This window comes from Aedes aegypti, chromosome 2 (genome assembly GCF_002204515.2).
Source record: "Aedes aegypti strain LVP_AGWG chromosome 2, AaegL5.0 Primary Assembly, whole genome shotgun sequence".
In the NCBI taxonomy this organism is placed as follows: domain Eukaryota; kingdom Metazoa; phylum Arthropoda; class Insecta; order Diptera; family Culicidae; genus Aedes; species Aedes aegypti.
Window position 1 is genome coordinate 106,787,083 of NC_035108.1, and position 23,717 is coordinate 106,810,799.

General features: G+C 37.0%; 1 protein-coding gene across 3 annotated transcripts in view; it reads right to left on the reverse strand.

Moving 5' to 3' along the window:
• The window catches only part of LOC5574228 (chromatin modification-related protein eaf-1), a 47,671-nt gene that overhangs the window by 17,983 nt on the left and 5,971 nt on the right, over positions 1–23,717 (reverse strand). For all 3 annotated transcript variants that reach the window (XM_021841868.1, XM_021841865.1, XM_021841866.1), the window contains exons 3-5: positions 20,790–21,626; positions 8,852–10,206; positions 8,667–8,790 (exon numbers count right to left, since the gene is read on the reverse strand). In XM_021841868.1, coding sequence (XP_021697560.1) covers positions 8,667–8,790; positions 8,852–10,206; positions 20,790–21,626 — 2,316 coding nt within the window. The remainder of the gene's footprint in view (positions 1–8,666; positions 8,791–8,851; positions 10,207–20,789; positions 21,627–23,717) is intronic.

Sequence of the window (23,717 nt, forward strand, 5' to 3'; positions counted from 1 at the left end):
GCATTTTACCCCATCCATTTGGTCATTTTGAACCACCCCCATTTCTTAACCAACTTTTCTACACGTTTTATACCCGTTAAAAAACTCAAATTTGGGAAATGTTTTCATGATGGTAGCAAGGAAATATTGTAAAGTTACTGTTAGGACTTCGAATGGCGTTAAAATGTGGATCTCATTAGGAGAAAACGACACAAATCCTTAAAGTGGCATTTTGGACCATTTGACCCTACTGCCAAAGACACGCGTGAAGCTGTTGAACCTGGTGAACAGGACAGCCGTGACATTACTGAAGCCCAACCCGGAAGCTCAAAATTGTCTGCAATATCTGGAATCTTGTCTCAAAGTTGGTCAATTAAAAATGTTTGAAAAGCATCAATCTGAGGTTTCGGGGGTCAAATACCACCCCCCAATCCCCCCCCCCCCAGAGCAGAAATATTTATATGACTGACCATACTGGATCCTACAAGCACTGCAACAGTAGGTTGTATTGACTGTTATATTTTTCTGAATTGTGACTTTCTTATTAATACACCCCAAAAGAGTTTCATAAAAACCTAATTTTCTCACTTTTACTGATAAATATAGTGCAGGCTTTTGACGAGATGTTTTTCAAACATACTAATAGATATTTTGGAATTCTCAACAATTGATTCCGAAGCTTCAACAATCTTATAGTTGATGCAGCATTTAGGCAAATTTTACGACCTTCACAGCACGTGAATTGTTGAAGAAGCATTTCTTTTGGGTTCAATGATTACGGAAAAATCCTAGTTCTAGAAAAGCTCATCCCCTCTGACAATTCGGTTCGTAAGCTAAAAATCACAAATCGATACTGTTACTTTTAAAGGGCTTAACTGACATGTGCGATTTCTCTTCATCAATCCTTTCTTTCGATTAAAACTTCGCCAAATTAAACAAAAAATCTGAATTTCTTGTCAATGCAGTAAGATTTAGTAATTTCTTATCCTACAGCACGAAAACATGCTATGAAAAGGGAATCAGTTTTCTGAAATAATGCAAGGAGAGCAAGGACGAAGAGAAATCGCTGAATGCAGATAAATTATAATGAAAAATCAATGTCGATATATTTGTCTACAAGCTGGGAATGCTTCAAAGATCGTTCATCGTTGAAAAACTTGAAAACGTTTATAAGGAATAAAATAGGCGAAGAGTGATTTAACGCTGTTATTCTTAAATATGTGCATCTAAATAAAACTATAAGTGAAGGTACAGTTTTGGAACTATCAAGAAAACCACAATGGATAAAGATTTAAATCGTTATGGAATGTTTAAACTTCATATGAACTTTTTTTAACCATTCATATCTAAAAAGAAAAATCTATGCTAATTTTTATAAAAATAAAATTTCTTGTGGAATTTTTTTCCTTCATTCACCACAGGCGTATTTTGGAAAATTTTGTAAAATTATACCAGGTACAATAGACTTTCTTTAACTAACAGAGGTGTAAGTTCATACAATAAGGCATGCCTAGAGCGAACTAGAGAAACTGCAATTTGTAAATGTTGTTGCGTCCTTCGTAAATGTTAACATATACAAATTATTCTACTTTGACTCCCTTTTTACCGTCTAAAACCCCCCCTAGAGCCAAATCCTGGTTGCGCTACTGATCTGATTCCATTTGGCCGGGTCCTGTAGGAGACACCAATTTGCTCTATACATGGCAGGACATTAAGAAGAAAGCGAACTTAAATCTCCCAGCAGACGATCCCGATGAGTTCCATGGATTTGAAACAAATGACGTCGAGGGTAAGTGCGCTGTAGAATAATGAAATAAAATTATATTTTATCTTTCACTATTTGAATTTACAGAAGATCGGATTAACATGCTCCAGTGGAAGGATACTGTCGGAAGCTCTTGGGATACAACTACGCAGCAAACAGGGAACATCACTGAACTAACGGGAACTGCTGAAAACGTGGAAGAAAGTCTTGTGAACGGAAATTTGAATGAAGAAACTGTAACAGGCATTCCAAAAAATCCAGCCAATATCAAAATCATGAGACAACAACCGGTCAACCAAAATTCGACAGAAGATCCAAAATCTCCATCACAAGCCTTGTCTAGCTTTTCCCTGGCAGGAATGAAGCAAAATTTGTTTAGCGTTGCCTTCGCTTTGCCCAAAGCTACTCCTAAGCCCCCGAAAGATCGCAAACGACCTCGTCCTCCTGCTGTCGCCACAAGCGATGAGTACAGAGCGTGGTTCCAGAAGATAGAGTTAGACAAAAAGCAAGAAGAACAAATACGTGCAGAGAAGAAAGCAGCCAGAGATGTCAAGAAAGCAGCCTCAGCATTACGACTCAAAGCAAAGTCTAAAGCTGGTCCGAAAAGGGCAAAGCTCGTTATTTAAATTTTAGTGACATGTAATTATCTGGATACTTAAATATAAAGTTGTTTTTGTTAATTTCCCGGAGTTTTTAAAATGCGCCATAATAGGAACATAATGCGTCAAATTAGGCACACTGTGAAAACGGTGCGTCAAGTTAGGAACACAGAGTGCGATACGAAAAATGTTCGTCCCATGAGTAAATAAACCCATATGAACTTCTTTCTCATTTTTCTCATATTCTATAATGGTTTAACTGTTATGGTGTAAAATATGAACAAAATTGGTCTTATTTTTATTTTATTATTCACGTTTGATTACAAAATTTTGTTAACCGCGTCAAATATGGTGCTTTCACGGTAAACATGAATAAAACCAGTGTTTTATACAACTTTGGCGACCTGTAGCTAACATTTCTAAAAATGGCACCAGATTCAGCAACCCCAAATCTACTAGAGACACATAATTTGATCCTTGAGACACGCAAAAATGTCATTTTTGTTACGCTGTGTTTTTCAACAGTGCTCATTTAACTTCTGAACAGGCAACATTGCTGCATCTGGCGCGAAAGAGGCGAAAGATAGCACGCACAAATCATGGCTACTATGTTTTACTGCATATCTACAGTGATGCCTGCAGAACAGCCTTAATATTTGGGCCAATGTTTTACAACTCATACATAAATCAATAACTAATTACTGGGGCGTCCGATTTAAAAACGGTCTTCGGCAAAGTTGTAGATGACAAATGCATTTAACAGTATCAACGTAGCCCTAATCCCCAAGAGCACATAGGCAAACACTATGACCGATTGAATGAATTGCTTGCTTTTCCTATAGGTATTTCAATATAAATTTTGAAGAGCTTGTGCAGTCTCAGTTTTGATCTGAATGAGCTCAAATTTTGGGAGAACACACAGAAAATGATCTAGAATAAAATGAACGGTGTGGAGTAAAAACGATTTTTTGAACCACTCTAATGTACATGCCATCCATATATTTTTAAACCAGAAGTGGTTGGACGTTTATTGAATTATGTAAAGGAAATTTTGACAAAGACCTATGACAAAGACCTATGACAAAGACCTAAGACAATAACAACATTTTTTGTCCAAGATGATACAGAAAAAACGAAAGACATTATTTTCCTTATACCATGACCCCACAGTTACGGATCAATTTAGTGTTGAGCACAACCTATAAAATTCAATAAAACAACATAGAAAACATAAAACATTATTTCTAAAGCACGAATCGAATCGCTTTAAATTGGAACTTCAATAAGTAAACTATTTTGAGTGTAATATTCAATTTGGATTTCATAAAAATTAAAAATTCTAGCAATCTATGAAACCCCTATTATGGATCAATTTTCATGTTATGGATCAAATTGTGACGGGTCTGGGTCATTTGGCATAACGGACAATTGGCATAATATCAAACCATCTGAAAAGTAAGGGTTATTTGGTATAATAATTCAGATACAGTGAAACCTCCATGAGTCGATATTGAAGGGACCATCGACTTATGGAAATATCGAGTCATGGAACAGAAATCCATTGGAAAGCCGCTTCTAGGGACCATCATAGTAACCATGAAATGTTGTTTTTAATATGGTTCGATGAGTCGATATCGAGGTTAGTGGTCACAATTTTTAAAGGAAGAACATGGTAGGGATTGATATCACGATTTCTCTGCTGTTCATCCGAGAGTTATATCGTGGTTGCTCGATTTTCGTTTAATGGCGTTGGTATCGGAGACGAATTGGAAGCTTGTAGTAAATGGAATCAAAAAGAGCTTTGGAGTATAACGGCTTTGTAGATTTTTAGCTATTCTTTTAGCAATTATTGCAATTCAGAAGCCGGAAAACGAGCCAGTCTTTTACGAATTGTTATATTGAACGGAAAAATCACCTAAAAACACTGTTGGAAAACTTGAAAACAGTTGAATTTTTGAATGTATATAGCTCACAACCTACTTTTCATTTGGGCCTCTCATATGTTTGGACTGACCATCTCGTTCAAAACTCAAATTCAATACGTTGGTTTGTGGAATTCCAAAACGTGCTGAATTTTGTATAAAAGGGCCCCCTTTATGAGATCTGTCCCGGCCCCCCGAAGGCCAAATCCGGCACTGTTGATACCGTCCGGATTTTGATTCACCACGGTAACTTGCGATACGGTATGACATTTCTTTGTGCCGATTTACAAACTCACGAACATACTCGATACCTGGTGTGTTATTGGTCACTGGGAAATCACAATTTGGTTGTTTTTCAAATAATCGGCGATTTCTTTCTTTTCGAATGGATAACCCCAGTCAGCACATGTAACAAGTCGTCTTGCTAGGAGCTTTTCCTATTCAGGATAAATCGCTAATATCGGCCCGGAATGTTCGCCGGTGTTTGGTTTGACTATTCTTCGGTTCAAAACAGTCTTACCGATGCCGAACGTTTTACAGGCCTCAACTTGCGTCATTCCTTTCCGAACAGTTTCAAGTGCACGTCGTGGAGATTTTGCTTAAATTTTGTTAACAATCGATTTTACAATGTTTGTATACATGTCAGCAAATTTTCCAAATATTATTTCATCATTTTTCAGATGAATTTTTTGCCCTTAAATAATCGAATGCATGCAATGTAATTTGAAATCCAGTAACCGGATAGAATTTTAACGAATATATAACACAAACCAGAATCCAAAAAAAAACTTAGGATCAATGCTGTGATTTGTCAATGTTGGTTTTGAAGTTCAATGCCTTAACACCCCATGGGTTCCTTATACCCCATTTTACGGTACCGTCAAAAGGGGTGACTTGCAACGGCAGGGTGACTTGCAACACATTGAAATTTACAACTAATTTTCACTATAAAACACAAATTGCAAAAGAAAATTCGTTTGAAACCGATGCTTCAATACGTGTGACTCACAATCCAAGTAGGGGCCACGATTAAATCTGTTTTTTAAAAATATGTTTATGCATTAAACATAATTCTTTTAAATGTCTTGAAAACTGACACTTGATGAAGGTTAAAATCGTGAGATAGATTTTATTTACAAAATTAATACTCTACATGGTGTTTCTATAACTAATAAGCGATGATATGACGAATTTTATTTTACGAAATTGTAGCAACAATTTTTTAATAAAAAATATTTTAATAATAATGTACCTACACGGGGTGACTTGCAACACTTTATTTCCAAGCCATTTAGAGTTTTATAAAAGTAGAAAACCTTTGTGTTAAGTCTACTTTATAATCAAAAGAGTAATAATTCATCAATCAACTACAAACACTCGTTAAAAATATTATTCAGTCAAGATATTGGACCTTGATGATTTAACACATCTTTTTCGGATACAAAAATAGCTCGATTTTTTTCTTACAAAAAGGTATTCAAAATGCTCTTGTACTGGTTCGAATGCTTCAAATATATGAATAGCAATACTTCACAAGTGTGACTAATGAAAAATATCAACATTTTATTGGCAAAAAACTAAATTAGCATTGAGTGTTGCAAGTCACCCCGCACAAGGACATTTAAAAATTTACACCTTTTTAATGACTTTTGATATGACAAAATAATTCGATTCAATCTTCTGTCATCCCATTCTGTAGGCGGGCCGGCAATTAAAAGTACTTAAGGAAATTAGAATTTTAGATGACGTTCAGATTATGGTTTTGGTAGATTGAAGTTGAAAAGTGTTGCAAGTCACCCCGTTTGACGGTACATGTAAGTCAAAAAGATTCTCCCCCGCACCAAATATACCATGTACAAAACACTTATAAGGCCAGTCATTTACGGGCATGAAACGTGGACGATGCTTAGGTGCTTAGGACGATTTTTGGCGGTATGCAGGAAAACGGTGTGTGGCAGCGAAGGATGAATCACGAGCTCTTCCAACTCTACGGCGAACCCAGTATTCAGAAGGTGGTCAAAGCTGGAGGGATACAGTGGGCAGGACAGGGCATGTTGTAAGACTGCCGGACAGTAACCCTGCAAAGTTGCAGTTTTGCCTTTATATCTGGGGCTAGCTATGAAAGAAGCACTGCAGAACTTCCTAGACGATTTGTTATAAGAATTTCTAAATTAATTCTAGATTGCTTCCTGTAGACTGGAGATATTTTTCAAATTACCAGGAGTAAAATCTGAAAAAATTTATGATGAAAATCTTCAAAAAATCCTTAAAATATAAGGAATCCCCCAAAGAAGTTCCAGGAATAATCTCTGGAGGAATTTCTGGGTGGAAAATCTATAAAAAGCTTTAGGTGAATTTTAGAATATGTAGAAGTGCATCTTCAAATGCTGAAATTTTAGAAGATCCCAAATCCAGCAATCTGGAAGAATGAAGAATTTGGCTGCCAGCCATTGTGCCATTCAGGTCAATTCAACAAACGGTCCTATAACACTTCCCCGAATACCATTACCCCGAAAACCATCTCCCCGAAAACCAGTACCCCGAAAACCATTACCCCGAATGCAACGTTACCCCGAATGACACATTACCCCGAAAACCATTACCCCGAATGGTAAATTACCCCGAAAACCAGTTCCCCTAATACGACACTTCCCCGAAAATGAGTGATGCACTTCAAGAAATTCTTCAAGGAAGCTCGCGAATTTGAGCCTGAAAGTTTTCGGCTTAGTAACTACAGTTATCTCTCCCTAACTCGATATTGAAAGGATCATCGAGTTAGGGAGGTATCGAGATACAGAACACATTTTTTTTTTCAATTTTCGAAATTTTGATTGTTTCGACAAAGTACATTTAAAATAGTAAATTAAATGTGAAAAATAGTAAATTTTTTGTACATTTGCCAACGTGACACTTTTTGCATAGTCTTCAAAAATTTAATTTCTTATCACCCTGAAATGACTTGTGAACCTTCATTTTACTATCACTATAATCATAATTATCAAATTTATGAAATTTATGAACATTTGGAGAATATTTGGAAATTTCCATGAAAATATCGAGTTAGAGAGGTAAACTTGCATAGGAAACTGAAACAGATCGCATCGAGTTAGGGAACATCGAGTTAGAGAGGTTTCGACTTACAGAGGGATCAAAGTATGCTAGATTGAAGGGACCGTGCATTCCATCGAGTTAGGGGAAATATCGAGATACAGAATATCGAGTAAGGGAGAGTTAAGTTACTAGTATTCCTATTGGTGATTTTTTATTCTTTCAAACATCGGCTGTTCTTTCGAGGTTGTATAATGGCAGTGTAAAAATTTTAATCAATGATTTTCTCTTCATTGAGTTATAGGCTGTTCTTTCGAGTTGTACCGTTTGAGTTGAAGTTTGAGCAATAGTGGTAAAAAAATCGACTGACAAAATTGTCTTGAGCGAAATTCAAAGTTGGCAGTGACTTTAAAAAAGTAAATGAAAATAAGCCCCTGCATTACTTGTCTGTATTACATCTTGTCAGTATTACAATTTCCAAGAAGAGATTTGTCCTTCTTTTAGTTATCGGCTATTCTTTCTGAAGTTGCACTAGCAAAGTGATTGTTGGCATCATAATTATTGACGCTTTCAACAGTGATTTTTTTCTTCTTTTATCATAGGCTGTTCTTTAGCGATGTACTTTTGAAATAGTGGTCAGTTTAATATCAGTTATCATTTTCATCTGACATTTTTCAAACCATAGTCTAATGACATTTGAGAATATGTTGAACTCGCATTGCCTCCAGCAATATAAAAATATAATTATACATTACCAAATAATATAACGCTTTTGAAAGAGGGCGGGAAATGTCTCTAATATTAACATGTCAGCATTATCATCAGTTCGAAAAATGATTTATTGCTGTGAACACAATCATTCTCACAAAATCAAGTACACGCCTGTGAGTAAAATTTGGGTTCTCACCTGGCTCATGAAGAATAGCTGTTGATTAAAAGAATAATAAATCTTTGATAACATTAAGAACAAAAATTCAAATGAAAATCAAAATTCTATGAAATAGGTATATGGGATTCATTTGTCGGTTCTTCAATTTTTCGTGCCAAGAAAATTCGGGGTTATGGTCCATTCGGGGAAATGGTATTCGGGGTAACGGACTATTCGGGGTAATGGTTTTCGGGGTATTGGTTTTCGGGGTACTTGACCATTCGGGGTATTGACTTTCGGGGTGATGGTTTTCGGGGTAATGGTATTCGGGGAAATGTTATAGGATCCAACAAACTGCCAAATTTGTTCGTCAAACAGTATCACACAGTATGGTCAAACGTAGTACCAAATTGAGCTTCAAGCTAATGTTGCTCAAACGGTCTGAGGCGTGTTGTGGGTGCTGGGTAAAATAATAAACTACTCACCTTCTGTGCCTCGCTCGCTATGTCATGCATTTGCTTGTGCTTCAAGAAGTGCCCCTTAATGTAGAAGTGCTTGCTACAGATCGTACAGTGATACGGAGCCGAGCTGCTATTCTCCTGATGGGTCCTAAAATGAAAACCAAAGCATTTACATCTCTATCACCGACCCAACTATCAGTCCTACTCACTTCTTGTGCTTCTTGAGGTTGTCCTTCCGCGAGAAGTACTTCCGACAGATTGGGCACGCGAACAGCTTCTTCCCGGTGTGGGACACGATGTGCCTCATGAGGTGCTCCTTGCGGCTGAACGATTTGCTGCAACCCGCCTCGTCGCACTTGAACGGCCGCAGACCGACGTGCGACTTGAGGTGCTGCATCAGGTGTTCCTTCCGCTTGAACGACTTGGAGCAAACATCACAGGAAGTGAAGCTCACGGTGGAGGAGACGTTGGCATTGGTTCCTTGGGTGCTGGTACCTGACAGTGAATCTGGGTGGGTATCCTGCTTGAGCAGGGACAGAGCGGAGATGGCCTTCATCTGTTGGGTGGCCGCAATGGACGCGTTGGTCACGTTGGACATCGACTCCGATGAGCTGTTGAGCTGGTCTTGGGAGGAGGAATCTCTGCGGGTGGTTGTGGAGGGAGGTGGTGCTGGGGGTGGCTGAGGAGGGTTTGGTTTGGGAGGTTTCGGAGGAGGTTGCTGGGCTGGTTGTTGAACCTGTATCGGGGGTCTTTGGACAACTTGTAGCTGTTGGGTTTGTTGAACTGGGGTCTGTTGCTGGGGTTGCTGCTGAACAGGTTGAGTGGTGATGACTATGTTTGCTTGCTGGGGCTGCACTTCCGTTGCGGACTGGTTCTGAACCTGGGATGACTTTTCGACTAGACTGAGATAATTGGACAGAGGAACTTGCACGCTTGGCATGGAAAGCTGGGCTTGGATTTGCTGGGGTTGAATTTGTATTTGCTGGTGCTGCTGAGGGGGTTGAATTTGGATCGTTTCCATCGGACTGATGCCGAACTGTTGGAGGCCTTGAGGGGTCAACGTGAGAGCAGGTGGCATCTGAGCTGGGGCCAGTCGGAACATTCCATCCGGACCAGGTTGTAGCTTCATCTGTACGTATTGAACATTTGGAACCATGGTTTTATTCATCTCTCCAACGTTCGCAATCGGAGCCAGGGCAATCTGCTCTCCGCCGCCTTCGGACTTTAACATAATTGGGACAACACATTTGTTGCCTTGCATCATTTTGGCATCCAGCACCGGTATGGCGGTAGTGGATTTCACAGCCGTTGATCCAGCAGAGCTGGCAATAAGCGGAGAACTCGTGAATATCGTCCCTGTCGGAGCGGACGAAAAGCTAGCTATACTGGTATGGGACGACACGGGCGTTAAGGTGATAGGGCTGCTTGATACAGTGGCCATCGGAGTTGTTGCCGCCAGAATGGTTTGCTTGGGAGGTGTGGACGTTACCAGCGTAGCCTGCGGAGTTGTAGGCGATTTAATCAAGACACTGATTTTGGGCTTCTTCGCTGAGACCAGCTCCGGCTGGAATGAAGAATACGAAAAGTTGATATCAGGGTTAGGAGAAGAGGAGTGGATAGAGTTAGGGAACATTCAAATATGACGTCCATCGTTTTTCTGGATTTATGGACCCCCCCTTCCCCCTCTGTCAGGCATTTTCCAATACCCTCTACATGTACTGTCACACTTTAGTAGAGACCCCCCCTCCCCCAAATGATGGACGTCATATTTGAATGATCCCTTAGCCAAAGACAAAGATAAATTAAAAGCAAAGGCGGAGGAGATTTATAAAATAGAAGGTAGCGAAGAGGAATCATAATCAGGAGTAGAGGAATAAATGATACATGTAATATTATAAAAATAAAATTAAAAAACATGAATAAATTATTGTTAACAGTAATGCTGAGAACTTAACCCTCTAATACCCAAATTTTTGTTTTCGATCTAAATATTATTTTTCATTATCTAAAATCATTCTAAACACGGTTTGGGCAATGAATTATTTTTCTTCGCAAATTTATGAATTTTGATTTTTGATTTTTATTATTTTTATTTTTGAACATCCCTATCCTTTTAATTTTTTTCTTGAAGCCTCTTCTGGTTACTGATTTTTGACAATAATAAAAATTTGAGTTTTTACTATACTTTTGAAAATATGATTTTTTAAATTTTTTTCTGGAACATTTTTTATTTTCCGTGTAACTAACGGAAAAACAGATTTGAAATTATTTCAATACCATTAGGCTCTTCTTCTGTGATAGGTTGATCGTAGAAAAATATAAGAGTTACGATTTTTTATAATACACGTCAAATGAATCCCAGGCATTTGTAGGTTATATAAGAATACAATTTTTCAAACAATTTTCAATAATACAAATAAGTTTCAAAAATCATAAAAAACTTTTCTTATATGCGTGTTATGAGTCAAGGTTTAAGCCAAAAATAAAATCATTTTAATTTCCGAGCTACGAAAAAATACACAAAATTCCAAAGTGTACCTCGTCTAAAGGCGGGGTTGGGTATTAGAGGGTTAAACATAAATGCATGTATTAATAAAATGAAGGAATACTAAGAAATTTGCAGGCGGACTGAAAACGATAAAGAAATGCAACAAAATAAGAAATGTCGCGGGAATGGGCGTTATTTGGAAAAAAATAATTGTTTTTCTTGTATTTTAAAGGACTAAAACAAAGAAGCAAATACAGGAAAAGCTTGGAGACCCAACGGAGGAAGCTTATGTAGAATTCGTTTTTGAACCTAGGTTGGAACTGGTGCAACCCGGTCTGAATCACAGTTTCAACCCCAACCCGATTCAGGTTCGACCGAATTGCAATTTGCTTGACGTTTGTTTGTTTATGTACAGATTACCGACCCAGTTCCTTAAAACGAAAACGACATTAGCTGGTTCATAATTGAAGAGCAATTAACCTTGGTGAGAGATTTCCATTTCTATATTCAGGGTGGCAAGTATTGAACTGAATGTTAAATATAAAACTAAATACGTGCCAGGATCAAAGTGTTGAACTTTGATTCAGGAAGTATTAATGCATCTCAGATATCCATTTTATGGGGCCCAGATAGCCGTTGCGGTAAACGCGCAGCTATTCAGCATGACCATGCTGAGGGTCGTAGGTTCGAATCCCGCTGGTCGAGGATCTTTTCGTAATGGAAATTTTCTCGATTCCCAGGGCATAGAGTATCTACGTACCTGCCACACGATATACACATGCAAAAATGGTCAATCGGCAAAGAAAGCTCTCAGTTAATAACTGTGGAAGTGCTCATAAGAACACTAATCTGAGAAGCAAGCTTTGTCCCAGTTGGGACGTAACGCCAGAAAGAAGAATATCCATTTGATATCAGGAATGTCTTAATGCGGGGCTTATTGTATCGGACAACGACCTCGGGATGTACGTGTATGAACAGGCGTCCTAGAAGGTCGCTGTCTGGACAATAGAGCTATCAACTTTCCATTTCCAGGGCTAAAATTATTTGCAACAATAAACAAAACTATAAATAGTTGGAAATAAGTTTCTTCCATAAAAGCACTGCCGGTTCAGTGGGCGATGGATTGTACTCACACACACACACACACACACACACACACACACACACACACACACACACACACACACACACACACACACACACACACACACACACACACACACACACACACACACACACACACACACACACACACACACACACACACACACACAGTTAATTTTTAATGAACCTAATATTTTTCATATACAGTAACTCGATTTTTATTTTCGTTACGTTATATCGAGGTTACGTTACATCGAAGCAAAATATTTATTTTTTTAAATTTCGTTCAAAAATATTTTTTATGGGAAAATAAATCTCAAATTGATATTATTCACCTACCAGGTATTTTCAGTCTTTCTTACATATATTTCTCAATATTTTCCCTGTTTTTTTTGTGTGTTTTTTTTTTTATCCCTTTCGGGACGGACCATATTTGAGTGATTATTTAAAAATTTACCTTATAAACTCATCATCTCAACAAAACTTTCTTTATTTTGGCTATTCTATCAACCCATGAACTTTTTAGGGTCAAATTCAGACCAGCACAATTGTGCTGGTCCGTCCCCAAGGTGGTCGATGTTCGAAAAAAAAAAAAAAATTTATTTTTTTAGAAAATTGTTCCAGTCATGCCTTTTTAAAAAAATTTCGGCCCGTATTTTTTTATTTCGTCATTAGGGTGCTCTTTCGGGGAACAGGGTGACCCAAAAATTCAGAAATATTTTTTAATGTACATTAAAATTAAAAAAAAATAATGTACTTTAATTTATATGATTTTTTTTTTACAAATGGATCGAAAACAATGTACGAGAGATGAAAATACTTACTATTCTATCTAAGATTCAAAGCATTACGTGATGATGACGTTTATCGCTATAATTCAAGAACTAGTTTACGTCATATAAAAATGGGTAAACATACCTGTTTGAATAACTTGAAAACTAATTGTCTCAACCAAACCATCTTGGTTTTGTTATGTCTGCTTATATCCTTAAAAATTACATGGGATTTTTTCTCAAAAATAATTTACGGAATACTAGTTAAAATTGAAAAAATAATAATAAACCTTCGAATTGTTTAGTGGATTATCTATACATAAATGAAAACCGAATTTAGTACTATACCATTTAATTCCACTAGAGTTTGTATCCTTTAACAGATACGCGAAATTTGACCTCCATTATAAGGCCGTTATCAAAGTCATGTACTAGACTTGAAAATTAAATTATTTTTTAAAAAAACCCCTCCAACCTCTTTCACTCATTTTACCTAATATATACACTATCACATTTAAAATCACATAGCCCTCCTTTAAATGATACTTAAACGATGTTTTTGTAAAGGTTGATAAAATGGAAGTTATATATTTTCAATAACTGGAATCATTCATTTTATTCCTAGAATTTAAATGGAAACGTCAAAACATTCAGTCTGCGTAAGCAGCTTCCCTAAAAATTCATGTAAATTTACGTAATATGTGCCCGACAGCTTGGACGGCTTGGCTTCTTCTTTCTGACTTTACAGAAGCCTGCCTTTCAACTTCTCATGAGCACTTCCACAGTTAAGAAACACAGAAAGAACTGAGACGGATAGCTTACACATTACAAGGAATTTGGAAACCCTTTTAAAAACGAATTGTCAAAATCAGGTCATTAACCATATTAAAGCATGAATTTGCTCTTTGAAATTGTTACATATATTCCAGCTATCTGATTAGATTACAAAGGAAAATGTAAAGCTCTGAGGGACGATTCAAATATTACGTCCATTGTTTTTCGGGATTTCTAGACCCCACCTCCCCCCAGGTGGGGCAAGTGAAAAGTTTATCGTTTTGAACAAAAAGCACAAAAACTAACAGTTCTTCTTCTTCTTCTTGGCATTTATGTCCCCGCTGGGACATAGCCTGCTTCTCAGCTTAGTGTTCTTATGAGCACTTCCACAGTTATTAACTGAGAGCTTTCTTTGCCAAAGTTGCCATTTCGCTTTCGTATATCGTGTGGCAGGTACGATTATACTCTATGCCCAGGGAAGTCTAGGAAATTTCTATTACGAAAAGGTCCTGGACCGACCGGGATTTGAACCCAGACACCTTCAGCATGGCTTTGCTTTGTAGCCGCAGACTCTAACCACTCGGCTAAGGAAGGCCCCTAACTAACTAACAGTTACATTCACGATTTCTATTACCTTTAACATCTATTAAGGCGTCCCAATGAACAATAACATAAGTAACATGTAAACAAAGAAAATTTTATTCTTGTAAATTGAATTTTCTTCTGTTCAGTTATGTTTGTTGAAATGATTCGACAACATTATAACTGCAACATTTCCAATGTTAGTTCTTACATCATGAGACAGCAAATGCATTTCTGCTCTGTAGAATTTCCACCGCTCGTTATTTGTTTTTAAGAAAATCGGATATGATGTCGGATAACTCTTCAAGAGAAAACAAACGGAATCGTTCAATAAAGTATTTAAAAACTTTTTTATGTCGATACATCTATACCCCATTTTTTATGTTTTGAACTAGCTTTACATAGACATTCCACAAGATTTCCGTGCGTTCTCTTATATTGGGACTTTTTAATCAACATATTCCTTTTAGGGGCCTATTTTGTAAATCAAGCAGATTCATGTGACTCGTCTGTATTCATTGTCGATCAAAGCAAGCATGCATATTTCAGATGTCACCCGTCGACTCCCATAGTAATCCAGTCACATAGAGTGACAACTGTCGAAAAACTCGAGTGACAGAGCTGAGTCGAGCGAATTTTTCGGTCGACAGTGACACCAGTCGAGTCATTTTGATCGACTCGACTTATAAAATAGACCCCTTAATTGGCTGTCCGAAGTAAACATATTAATATCGTAATATTTGGCAACCTTTTTTTAGAGAAGTTCCATGATTTGGCCATGATAATAGCATTTAACGCTTTGAGTATAGTGTTTCTTGAATTATCAGCACGTTCTTTTGTTCTATGATAATTGTGAACCTTTTATACTCATAGCTGCCTAAAGAGAAAACACAATTTCAATCTCTAATGAGAAACTTTTCACTTGCCCCACGTGATTAGAAAATTGACAGTAATTCAATTTAGTTATTTCTAGGTGTATGTCGAATTAATTCTAAAACTTTTTTTATTGCAGTTTAAAACTATCAGAGGGGACTACTTAGAAGTGGTACAGAAAATTATTTTCCGCAACTTTTTTCCACTGAAAATATTTAAATAAGATTGCACGCCGCCAACTTGTTACGGAGTGATAGTTGATAGCTTAACAATATTTCGCTCTATTATGCAATAAAGGCTGAAAAATCTCAGAAATCTCATACCTATCGTAATATTCTCAATGGCCTCAAAGGTTTACGCATGAGTTTAAAACTGTAATTCACATATTCAGTAAAATATACCAATTATTTTCACTTACCCCATTTACCCACTTTCCCCGCGGTACCTTAACAATTTTATCGGCACACCCGACAGCTAACAGTTAGACTTTGCGAATAAATAAAAATTTTCACAAATATCAGCTAATTTATTCCTATCAGATGCATTTGAAGTCACTGTTGGCCTTAAGTTTTCGGAATATGAGTCAAAACGGTATTATGCTCCACTAACACAAAAGACCATCTGAGCCTTGATGTAGCCTGGATCTGAGCCTGGATGGATAATTTTCATTAATAATCAAGAAAACTGATTTAATTTGTCTTTGACTAGCAGAACTGTTAATGTGAATAGGGACGAAAAACAGGTTATTCGTTATTCGTAACGTGTGGGATCTAGTGCCATCCATTGTTACTAATAATGTTAGAATTTAATATTCATCTAGGAAGTTTGTGGGAATAGAAATAATATTGCGATCAGGGAGGAATTTCTTGGCCTTCACAAATGCGAGGGAGTTCACGCTGAGGGTTTCGGTCGTTCGCTAAAGTAGAATAAGGTCGTAACAGCATAGCGCACGGCTGCTTGCTATGAACCTTAAAAATTGAAAATACTTTCCTTGTTTAGAAAATCAAACCTGCTGATTTCCAGGCAAAGCTATCAGTTTGTAGCGGGTTCAAGCAAAATTTAAGAACTTCAATTTCTCAATAGCCAATTGATTAGTGCCTTGCTTGCGCAGAAAAACGCTTAAGGTGATTATAAAACGAAGCCAAACTTAGAATTTTCAAGTGCACAAGACTGGAGAATCTGTCAACAGTTCGCGTTGAAAATCAATCAAATAGCTTGCTTGCTGGTGGTGACCAATGGGGTAAATTTTCAACGCAGAGCGCTCTTTGGTTCTCAAGTCTTGTGCTCTTGAAAATTTGAGGTGTGGCTTCGTTATATAATCACCTTAATATTCATATTTGTAGGTTTTCCACAATCCACACCGAATAGTCCGACCATCCAAAAATTGTATGGGAACTCGTTCACACCAGGAAACTTTCAATGGATCCTAATCATTGGTTGCCTAAAATCATACGAAATAATTAAAAATTATAAGAAAATGGTTTATCTCAATATAAAAAGTTGAACACGAAAATAATTTTGTTGCAAAATACATCGAGTGAAAATTAATGACAGTTCAATCAACAACATAAAATCATTGCCTGCTAAGACTTAACTATAAAATTTGTAGCCAAGAAATGCCAAAATTGAAACACCCCTTGTTGATTTATAGCTAGCGTAAAAAGCTGGATTTTAGTTTAAGAAACGTGTTTTTTATTTTATTTTATTTTATTTTATTGATGTACAAGGGGGTCAGGGGCCAAATCTCTAGCATAAGTTTGAAACCTCACGCCGTCCATAATACACCGAGGGGGTTTTGGAGTTTGGGAAGTAGGCAACGCAACATCTTTGACCAGAAGGTTCTTTAAGTTTTGCTTCTACTCTTGACTTCCAATACACGTATGAATGATGCAAGGCCAAAAGAACATGAATCAGTCATACATATAGCGGAAGTAAAGTGTTTTGCCTAAGGATATGGAAAAGGAGGGATTTTGTGTGTTTTTTTTTTGTAAATAGCTCTGTGGAACAAGTTTGTTATTAGTTAAAAATTTAGTTGATCTTATTCACCTTGGAATCAGTAATAAGAATATTTACAGAAACATAATACTTATCTTTTCTTGGCCAATACGCTGCCATGTCTTTCTTCTCGGATGATTTTTTCCTCGTAGTAATGGCGGGTTTGATATGAAACCAAGGATAAAGAGCAAAGAAATGTTAGTGATTGTTACATGCTTTATTGCTGTATTGACCTACAATGAAATCATACAAAATTCGCTCTTTGGATTCCCATGATAACAATCCCCATGCAGCTTCCGAGAAACTCCATGGCAATGATCACTGTACGCCATGTGCGGCATTCAGGACTGATGACGAACAACAAAAAATGAATCCAAAAGAGCAAAAACCTCAATGTTTCAATGTAGGACAATCCAGCTTTATTGCATGTGAGAAGCTTTTAGTGATATTCTCACAACGGCCATTCAGAATGGTTCGACGGATGTAGATAAAAGATCATTATGATTAAATTAACGCGACGACATGTTAGTAAGCTCAAAACGATTATTGTAGTTGCAACTTTTAATTTAAATAGTTAAGCTAAGGGTCGGTTATTGTATATAACTTTATAGATAAGCAGAAGTATAGCACGAACGCGAAGTAATGACCTTCCATCCCATCTTCAAGTGCTCCCCACAAGCACAACACTTCATTCTGGCACTTTAGAACGTCCATGTTGTAACTTGTTCACACAAGAAATCTGCCTCGACCGAGTTGGCAGAACGCGCCCGTACCCCTTTCTTTTTTTTTTTTTTTTTGTATGGTATTCAGTTGGAGCTGCCTGACAGCTTAACTTGTCAAGGCTGAACCCTCGGTCTGGCTTTTGCCAAGTTTCCCCTCTACCAGGACCAATACTCAGACGGACTAGGCAATGGCGCCCACATGAACACTGTTTTTTTTTATTAGTATTGTGACGTGGTAGTTTTTGAAAAGTGCCCATATTCCCTTGCTTCTGAGAAAAGGAAGCATTGTGAAAATCAGCAGCTCCATCAGAATTTGTTTGAAATAGTTGTGTAGTAGTGTCATTACTAATACTGTCTAGTCGAAATAGTTTTGAATAATTTGTCATTCAAGTGCTATTCTGATTACTCCTGTCTTTTACGTAAGATTAGAGTCTTAAATGTCAATTGTCGTCAAGTTTTAACAAAATTAGGCTGTTTAGTAGTAGTTCTAGTTAATTTTATTTTTTGTTGTTAAAAGTGTTTATTGGTCATTACGTTCATATATCCTTGAAGAAAAAAGTCGCTTTCCTTGTCTGTTCAACAATTTTTCGGAACTAGCAAGTGTACCCTAATGATCGATCTCAGCGTCTTACTTTCCATAGTCATTTTCTAGTGAATATTGAAGAGTAAAGTTACCTTAGGCTTCTATTACAGTCTCCTACATGATTCACTTTTCGGTGGCAAATGCAATGCTTCACAACGCCTACTTTCTACTTGTAAATTTTGCGAAAATGAAGCTGGAATTAGATTATTTATACCTCTGTTACAAAACAGGTATTTCTTATTATGGCATTGTAAAAACCATATTGAAATAAGATTGTCGCCACTTATTTCTACTCAGTGAATCTACTAGTCATTTACCCAAGAGTTCCTAAGTATTCCCTACGTCGTATATGATAACGATGTATCTAACTAGCTAATAGTAAGAGTGGCTACGGATCATTCTGGTTAGCAAAAGGCAAACTGAACGTCACCAATAGTATTAATGTCCACTTCGAATAGATTAATTATTTGAAATGGGCATCAATTCTATCAATGACGCAGAATGTCCGTTGGATCACATCCGAGATATTATTGCGTCTATGCCATATGAATTATGACGCGGCTTTAAGCAAAAAATGCCAAAATGTGATACCACCACTACAGGTTACGCCTTTGGTTTCCATCATATGGGCTAATGGATTATGCCCTCCCATCGCGGCAAGGTCGCATAACCAAGGGGAGGGAGAACGCGCCCGTACCCCTTTCTGAACCAAAAGTCAGGGAGTTTAAGAATCGTGTTTATAATAAAAATGAAAAAAATAAAGGAAACCAAAAAAGTTACGTTATTTTGAGTTACGTTATAAAGAGGTTACGTTATATCGAGGTATCACTGTAACCGAAAGTAGATTTTTGGTTTTGGGGTATCTTTGATAATGGGTAGAGTATCCGTCCTGTTATGGAGGATCCTACTATCCTTTATCTGGAGGTAAAAAGTAAATTTTGAAATCAAACATTATTTTTTTTTTACATAAATTTGAAGCTCTTCCTTTGTCCTATTATTGCGGTATACCAAAAATCATACATTTTATTACATTCAGCATACATTTAATGCTACACAATGTTCGAGTATTGAAATAACGCTTCCTTCATGTTAATAACACTGCACGGTACTGTCAGTTTGTGTGACTTTGGATACATATATAAAGAAAACTGATGACACAGACAAACAGACGTCACCAAACGCGGTAAGATTTTTAACCAGGAAGGCGTAGTCAAACATTAGTTTTCTTTGCTAGGTTGGCGATGATATGGATCATGGTTGCTAAGAAGCCTTTGGTTACTTTGTGTTACCGCATTTGAAGTGCAGTTAGACTGGATTTGCACGTCAAATGCATACAGCAATAAAAAAAAATCTCACAGCAACGCACAGAGTAATCCCCATATTAGAAATTTATAACAGTTCTTGGATGAAATTTTGGAGCAACAATAAGAATAATGGGAAGATTGCTTATGTTAACCAACAGTCGTATACAGTTAGGGGTGGTCGGGGCGGTTTAGACAATGGAGTGGAATGAGCACCCCTTGAAAACTGCATAAATTCTGCAAATTTTATCTGAAGTAACATGCAACCCCAAAGCTGACAAGGAAATGAAGCAATAGGCATGTTATAAGTCAGTGTTCAAAATTGTTCAAAATTCAAAGTAAAAGAATTAAATGATGTTCGAAAAAATATGGGCATTGCCCCGAATGGCTCTTTTAAAATTCATAATTTTAGAATGATGATGTTTGACTATTAGAGGGTTCTTAAAATTTAATCTTTTTGCACGGAGTGTTCATAAATACTAATAACTTTCAAGTGTAGTGAGAAAAATAATTTTATTTTAAGATTATATGAGATTATATGACAACCAAAAATAGGGTTCTTATATCACCCCATCTGTAAAAATCGACTCGTAAAATGATAAATTTTGAAAAATCATTCATTCATTCGTGAACTTTATGAGACAACGGAAATCATTCGGATCAAGTGTATTGATCTAAAAATTGTTGGAAATCATGAAAAATCCGAAGATTTCATAATATTTCCAGCACTCTTATCGACTTTTTCTTAAGGTGGCCAAACTGCCCCACTTTCCCCTATTAAACAGATTAGTCCTGCGTCTCTAAAAGGCCGTTTATTGAGAATCTTTTAGAGCTTTCCCAATCAAATATGCTTCAAGTAAGACTCGAATTCAGTCATCTTGTTGCGACCTCTTAATAAGAATACAATCTAGCAACACACATCAACTAACCCCCATCTAATTCCCACACTCACCGTCTTTTCCAGCTCCTTCCGGTTTATCACCTTCACCGGTGTCTTCATCCTGAGAAACTCGTCCATTTGTTGGTACGAGGAGGTGCCTTGTTGCTGTTGCTGCTGTTGATCACCATCGCCCACGGAAGCAGCCGCCGTCAGCACAGCTTGACTCGTCCCATCCTGAAGCTTGTAGTGGATCTGATTGGCCTTGATGGTCTGCCCATCCACCGTTATGGTGTACTGAGCCAGTGGTTGTTGCTGCTGATTTTGTCCCGTTGCTTGCTGATGGCTCTCCTGGGTGGATGCTGCGGCAGCAACGGCCGCTGCGGCCACCGAAGTCTCCCCCGTCTGGATGCCCACGGCTTGCATGATACTGTTGAGGAAATCCGCATTGGGTGCCATGATTGTGGCCGTCTGGATGGCACCTGCGTTCCCAGTACTCGCTGCCTGGGCGAAACCTTTAGGTAGGCTATTGATGATGATGGGAGTCATGGCCGGAGCGGTCGTAATGGTGGCCGTTTGCTGCTGTAAGGCGGAACTGCTGGCCGGAATTGTCGGAAGCAGCTTTACTTGAGGAGCGGCTTGGGGAGGTGGCTGAGTTTGAATGGTCGGAAGGGTGATGGTGGCTGCAACTGGATTCGAAGTACTGCTGGTCGTCTGAGTGCTCGATTGATCGTCTTTTACTGAATCATCCTTGATATAGACCATACCGCCGTTCCGCAGCTTGGTGGAGTTTAGACAACTTTCCAACATTCCCTGGGCCTTCACAACCGACTCCCGGAATTCGACATGCGCTTCCAGTTGCTTCAGACATTTCGCACAAACGCTTTTCGGAAGGCGATCCTTTTCGTAAACCTGGAAAGTGGATAAATTTCAGAATAAAGTACATTGATGCAAAAACTACGTATCAATTTCATAGGAAAACGCTTATGGCTTATTTGTTTTTACTATGTTTCTTTATTAAGATTCTTATAAAACACAAAATTTCTGATATTTATATGATATTCTTGTCACTTTCATTATAGATCTCATGAATATTTTTATCTTCTTAAATTTAAACAGCAATTTATAAGGACTGTTTATTTTATACAGTGGACACCTTTTACATGCAATATCTTTTTAATTTATCAATGAAATCGTAATCGGGTTTCTGTACATCGATCGACTAATGTTGTACAATATTGTGATAATAAAAAAGCCACAAAAATATTTAAATTTCACTATAATAAGGAAAAACGTTTAGAACAGTCGATTTTTGCAGGTAACCAAAAACAATGATTATTAGAAATGGGCTGGAAAGTTCGACAATCTATATTTTTTATTTTCAAAAAAGGCTTGTTCTTCGAAAGCATCATCAATCAGAAGCTTGCAGAAAAATATGAGGTAAATTTTGGAGCAACTATTTTCCAGATATCATAAATGCATTTTTCACTGATTTAAAAAAAAAATATAAATTTAAATGGAATTGATATGAGTGGAATTTTTAGATTTAAAGTACGTCCTGACGGTAGTACTAATATATTATTGTGGAAAATAACCCACGCCTTTATAGAGTTGCTAATTTGGTTCCCACGTCACATTAAAAGCACAATAGTAAAACAAAATGTTTTATTTCCAGAAGACCTTCCAAAGCACAATGGCCATCATCAAAGTTGGGAACACTACTGTAATTAAATCTGAGATTACCCATCAAAATATTTCGAGAAATGTGCTTACAATTTTCAGTAAATCGATAAATATGCGTACATGATTTTAAAAGTATGAGATTTTTCAGTAAAACGACCATGAAGGGAAAAAATAATAACTAAGAATGCGGTTAAGACTCGCGATCTAGCTCTGTTTTATACAAATATAGTTTCTTTAGTAATCTAATTTTCAACACGATTTTTACTTTACTTTTTTTACTGGGTGTAGAAGGATGGTGTTTTAGCAAAATTGGCCATAAAGGATTAATCACTGGAATGACCTAGTGTCAGAGAACGGAGGAATATTATTGATGTTTTTAAAGCGCTACCTTCAGTAGAATAATAAAGGACGCCAACATACAATTTGTTCATAAAAATGAGGATTTTTGTTATGCGAAAAACAATGCTTAACTTTGACGAACAGTTTTTCTTAGGAGTTTTTGGAAAAACTATTTAGTTCTTCAACCAATAGCATTTTGAAAAATTTATTTTTTATTAACATTGTAGAATAATAGTGGAACGATGCACAGAAAACCGATTACGATTTTATCAATGAATGAAAAAGATATAGCAAAAACAAAGTGTCCACTTCATAAAATGAACAGTCCTTATAGCAGTGGTGCTCAAGATGAAGTGGGCGAGCGATGTAATCCGGATCAATTGTTTTCGGTTCGCATTGTCTACTCATTTACTTCAATGAAATTCCCTAATATTTCCAGATTTAAAAAAAAAATCAGGTGCAAGAAATTCTCCAAAAAACATAAATGGTTGATGAATTTTTCATTTTAGATTACTTTAAATATTTTTTTTTTAAAGGGGCTTCGAAACACTGAAACAGAAAATCTAACGATAAATTTCAAAGTATTTTTATTCCAATGAACAAAAAATGTTTTGAATTTGTAAATAAAATTTGGTAATTTTGATTTGATTTCCACAAAAAGCAAAAATGCTTATCAAATGATCTGAAAATGTCTTTGTTCATCAAATTCGTATATGAAGAAAATAGTCTATTCAATTTTCAGAAAAATATCATTTAAGATAAATGGTATTCAGAGTAATGTACCCAGATTTTTTTTTGGAGAGCGTTTTGTATTTTTTCATACATGATATCTTGGGGAAATCAGGGGTGACCGTCTTGGAAATGGCAACTTTAAAGAACTCTTTCCTGAAAAAAAAAACTGAACAGGAACCACGACATGAGAGATTAATTTGTCATTTGAAAAGACATTTCTTTAAGAATGTTCCTAAGACTTGTTGAAAT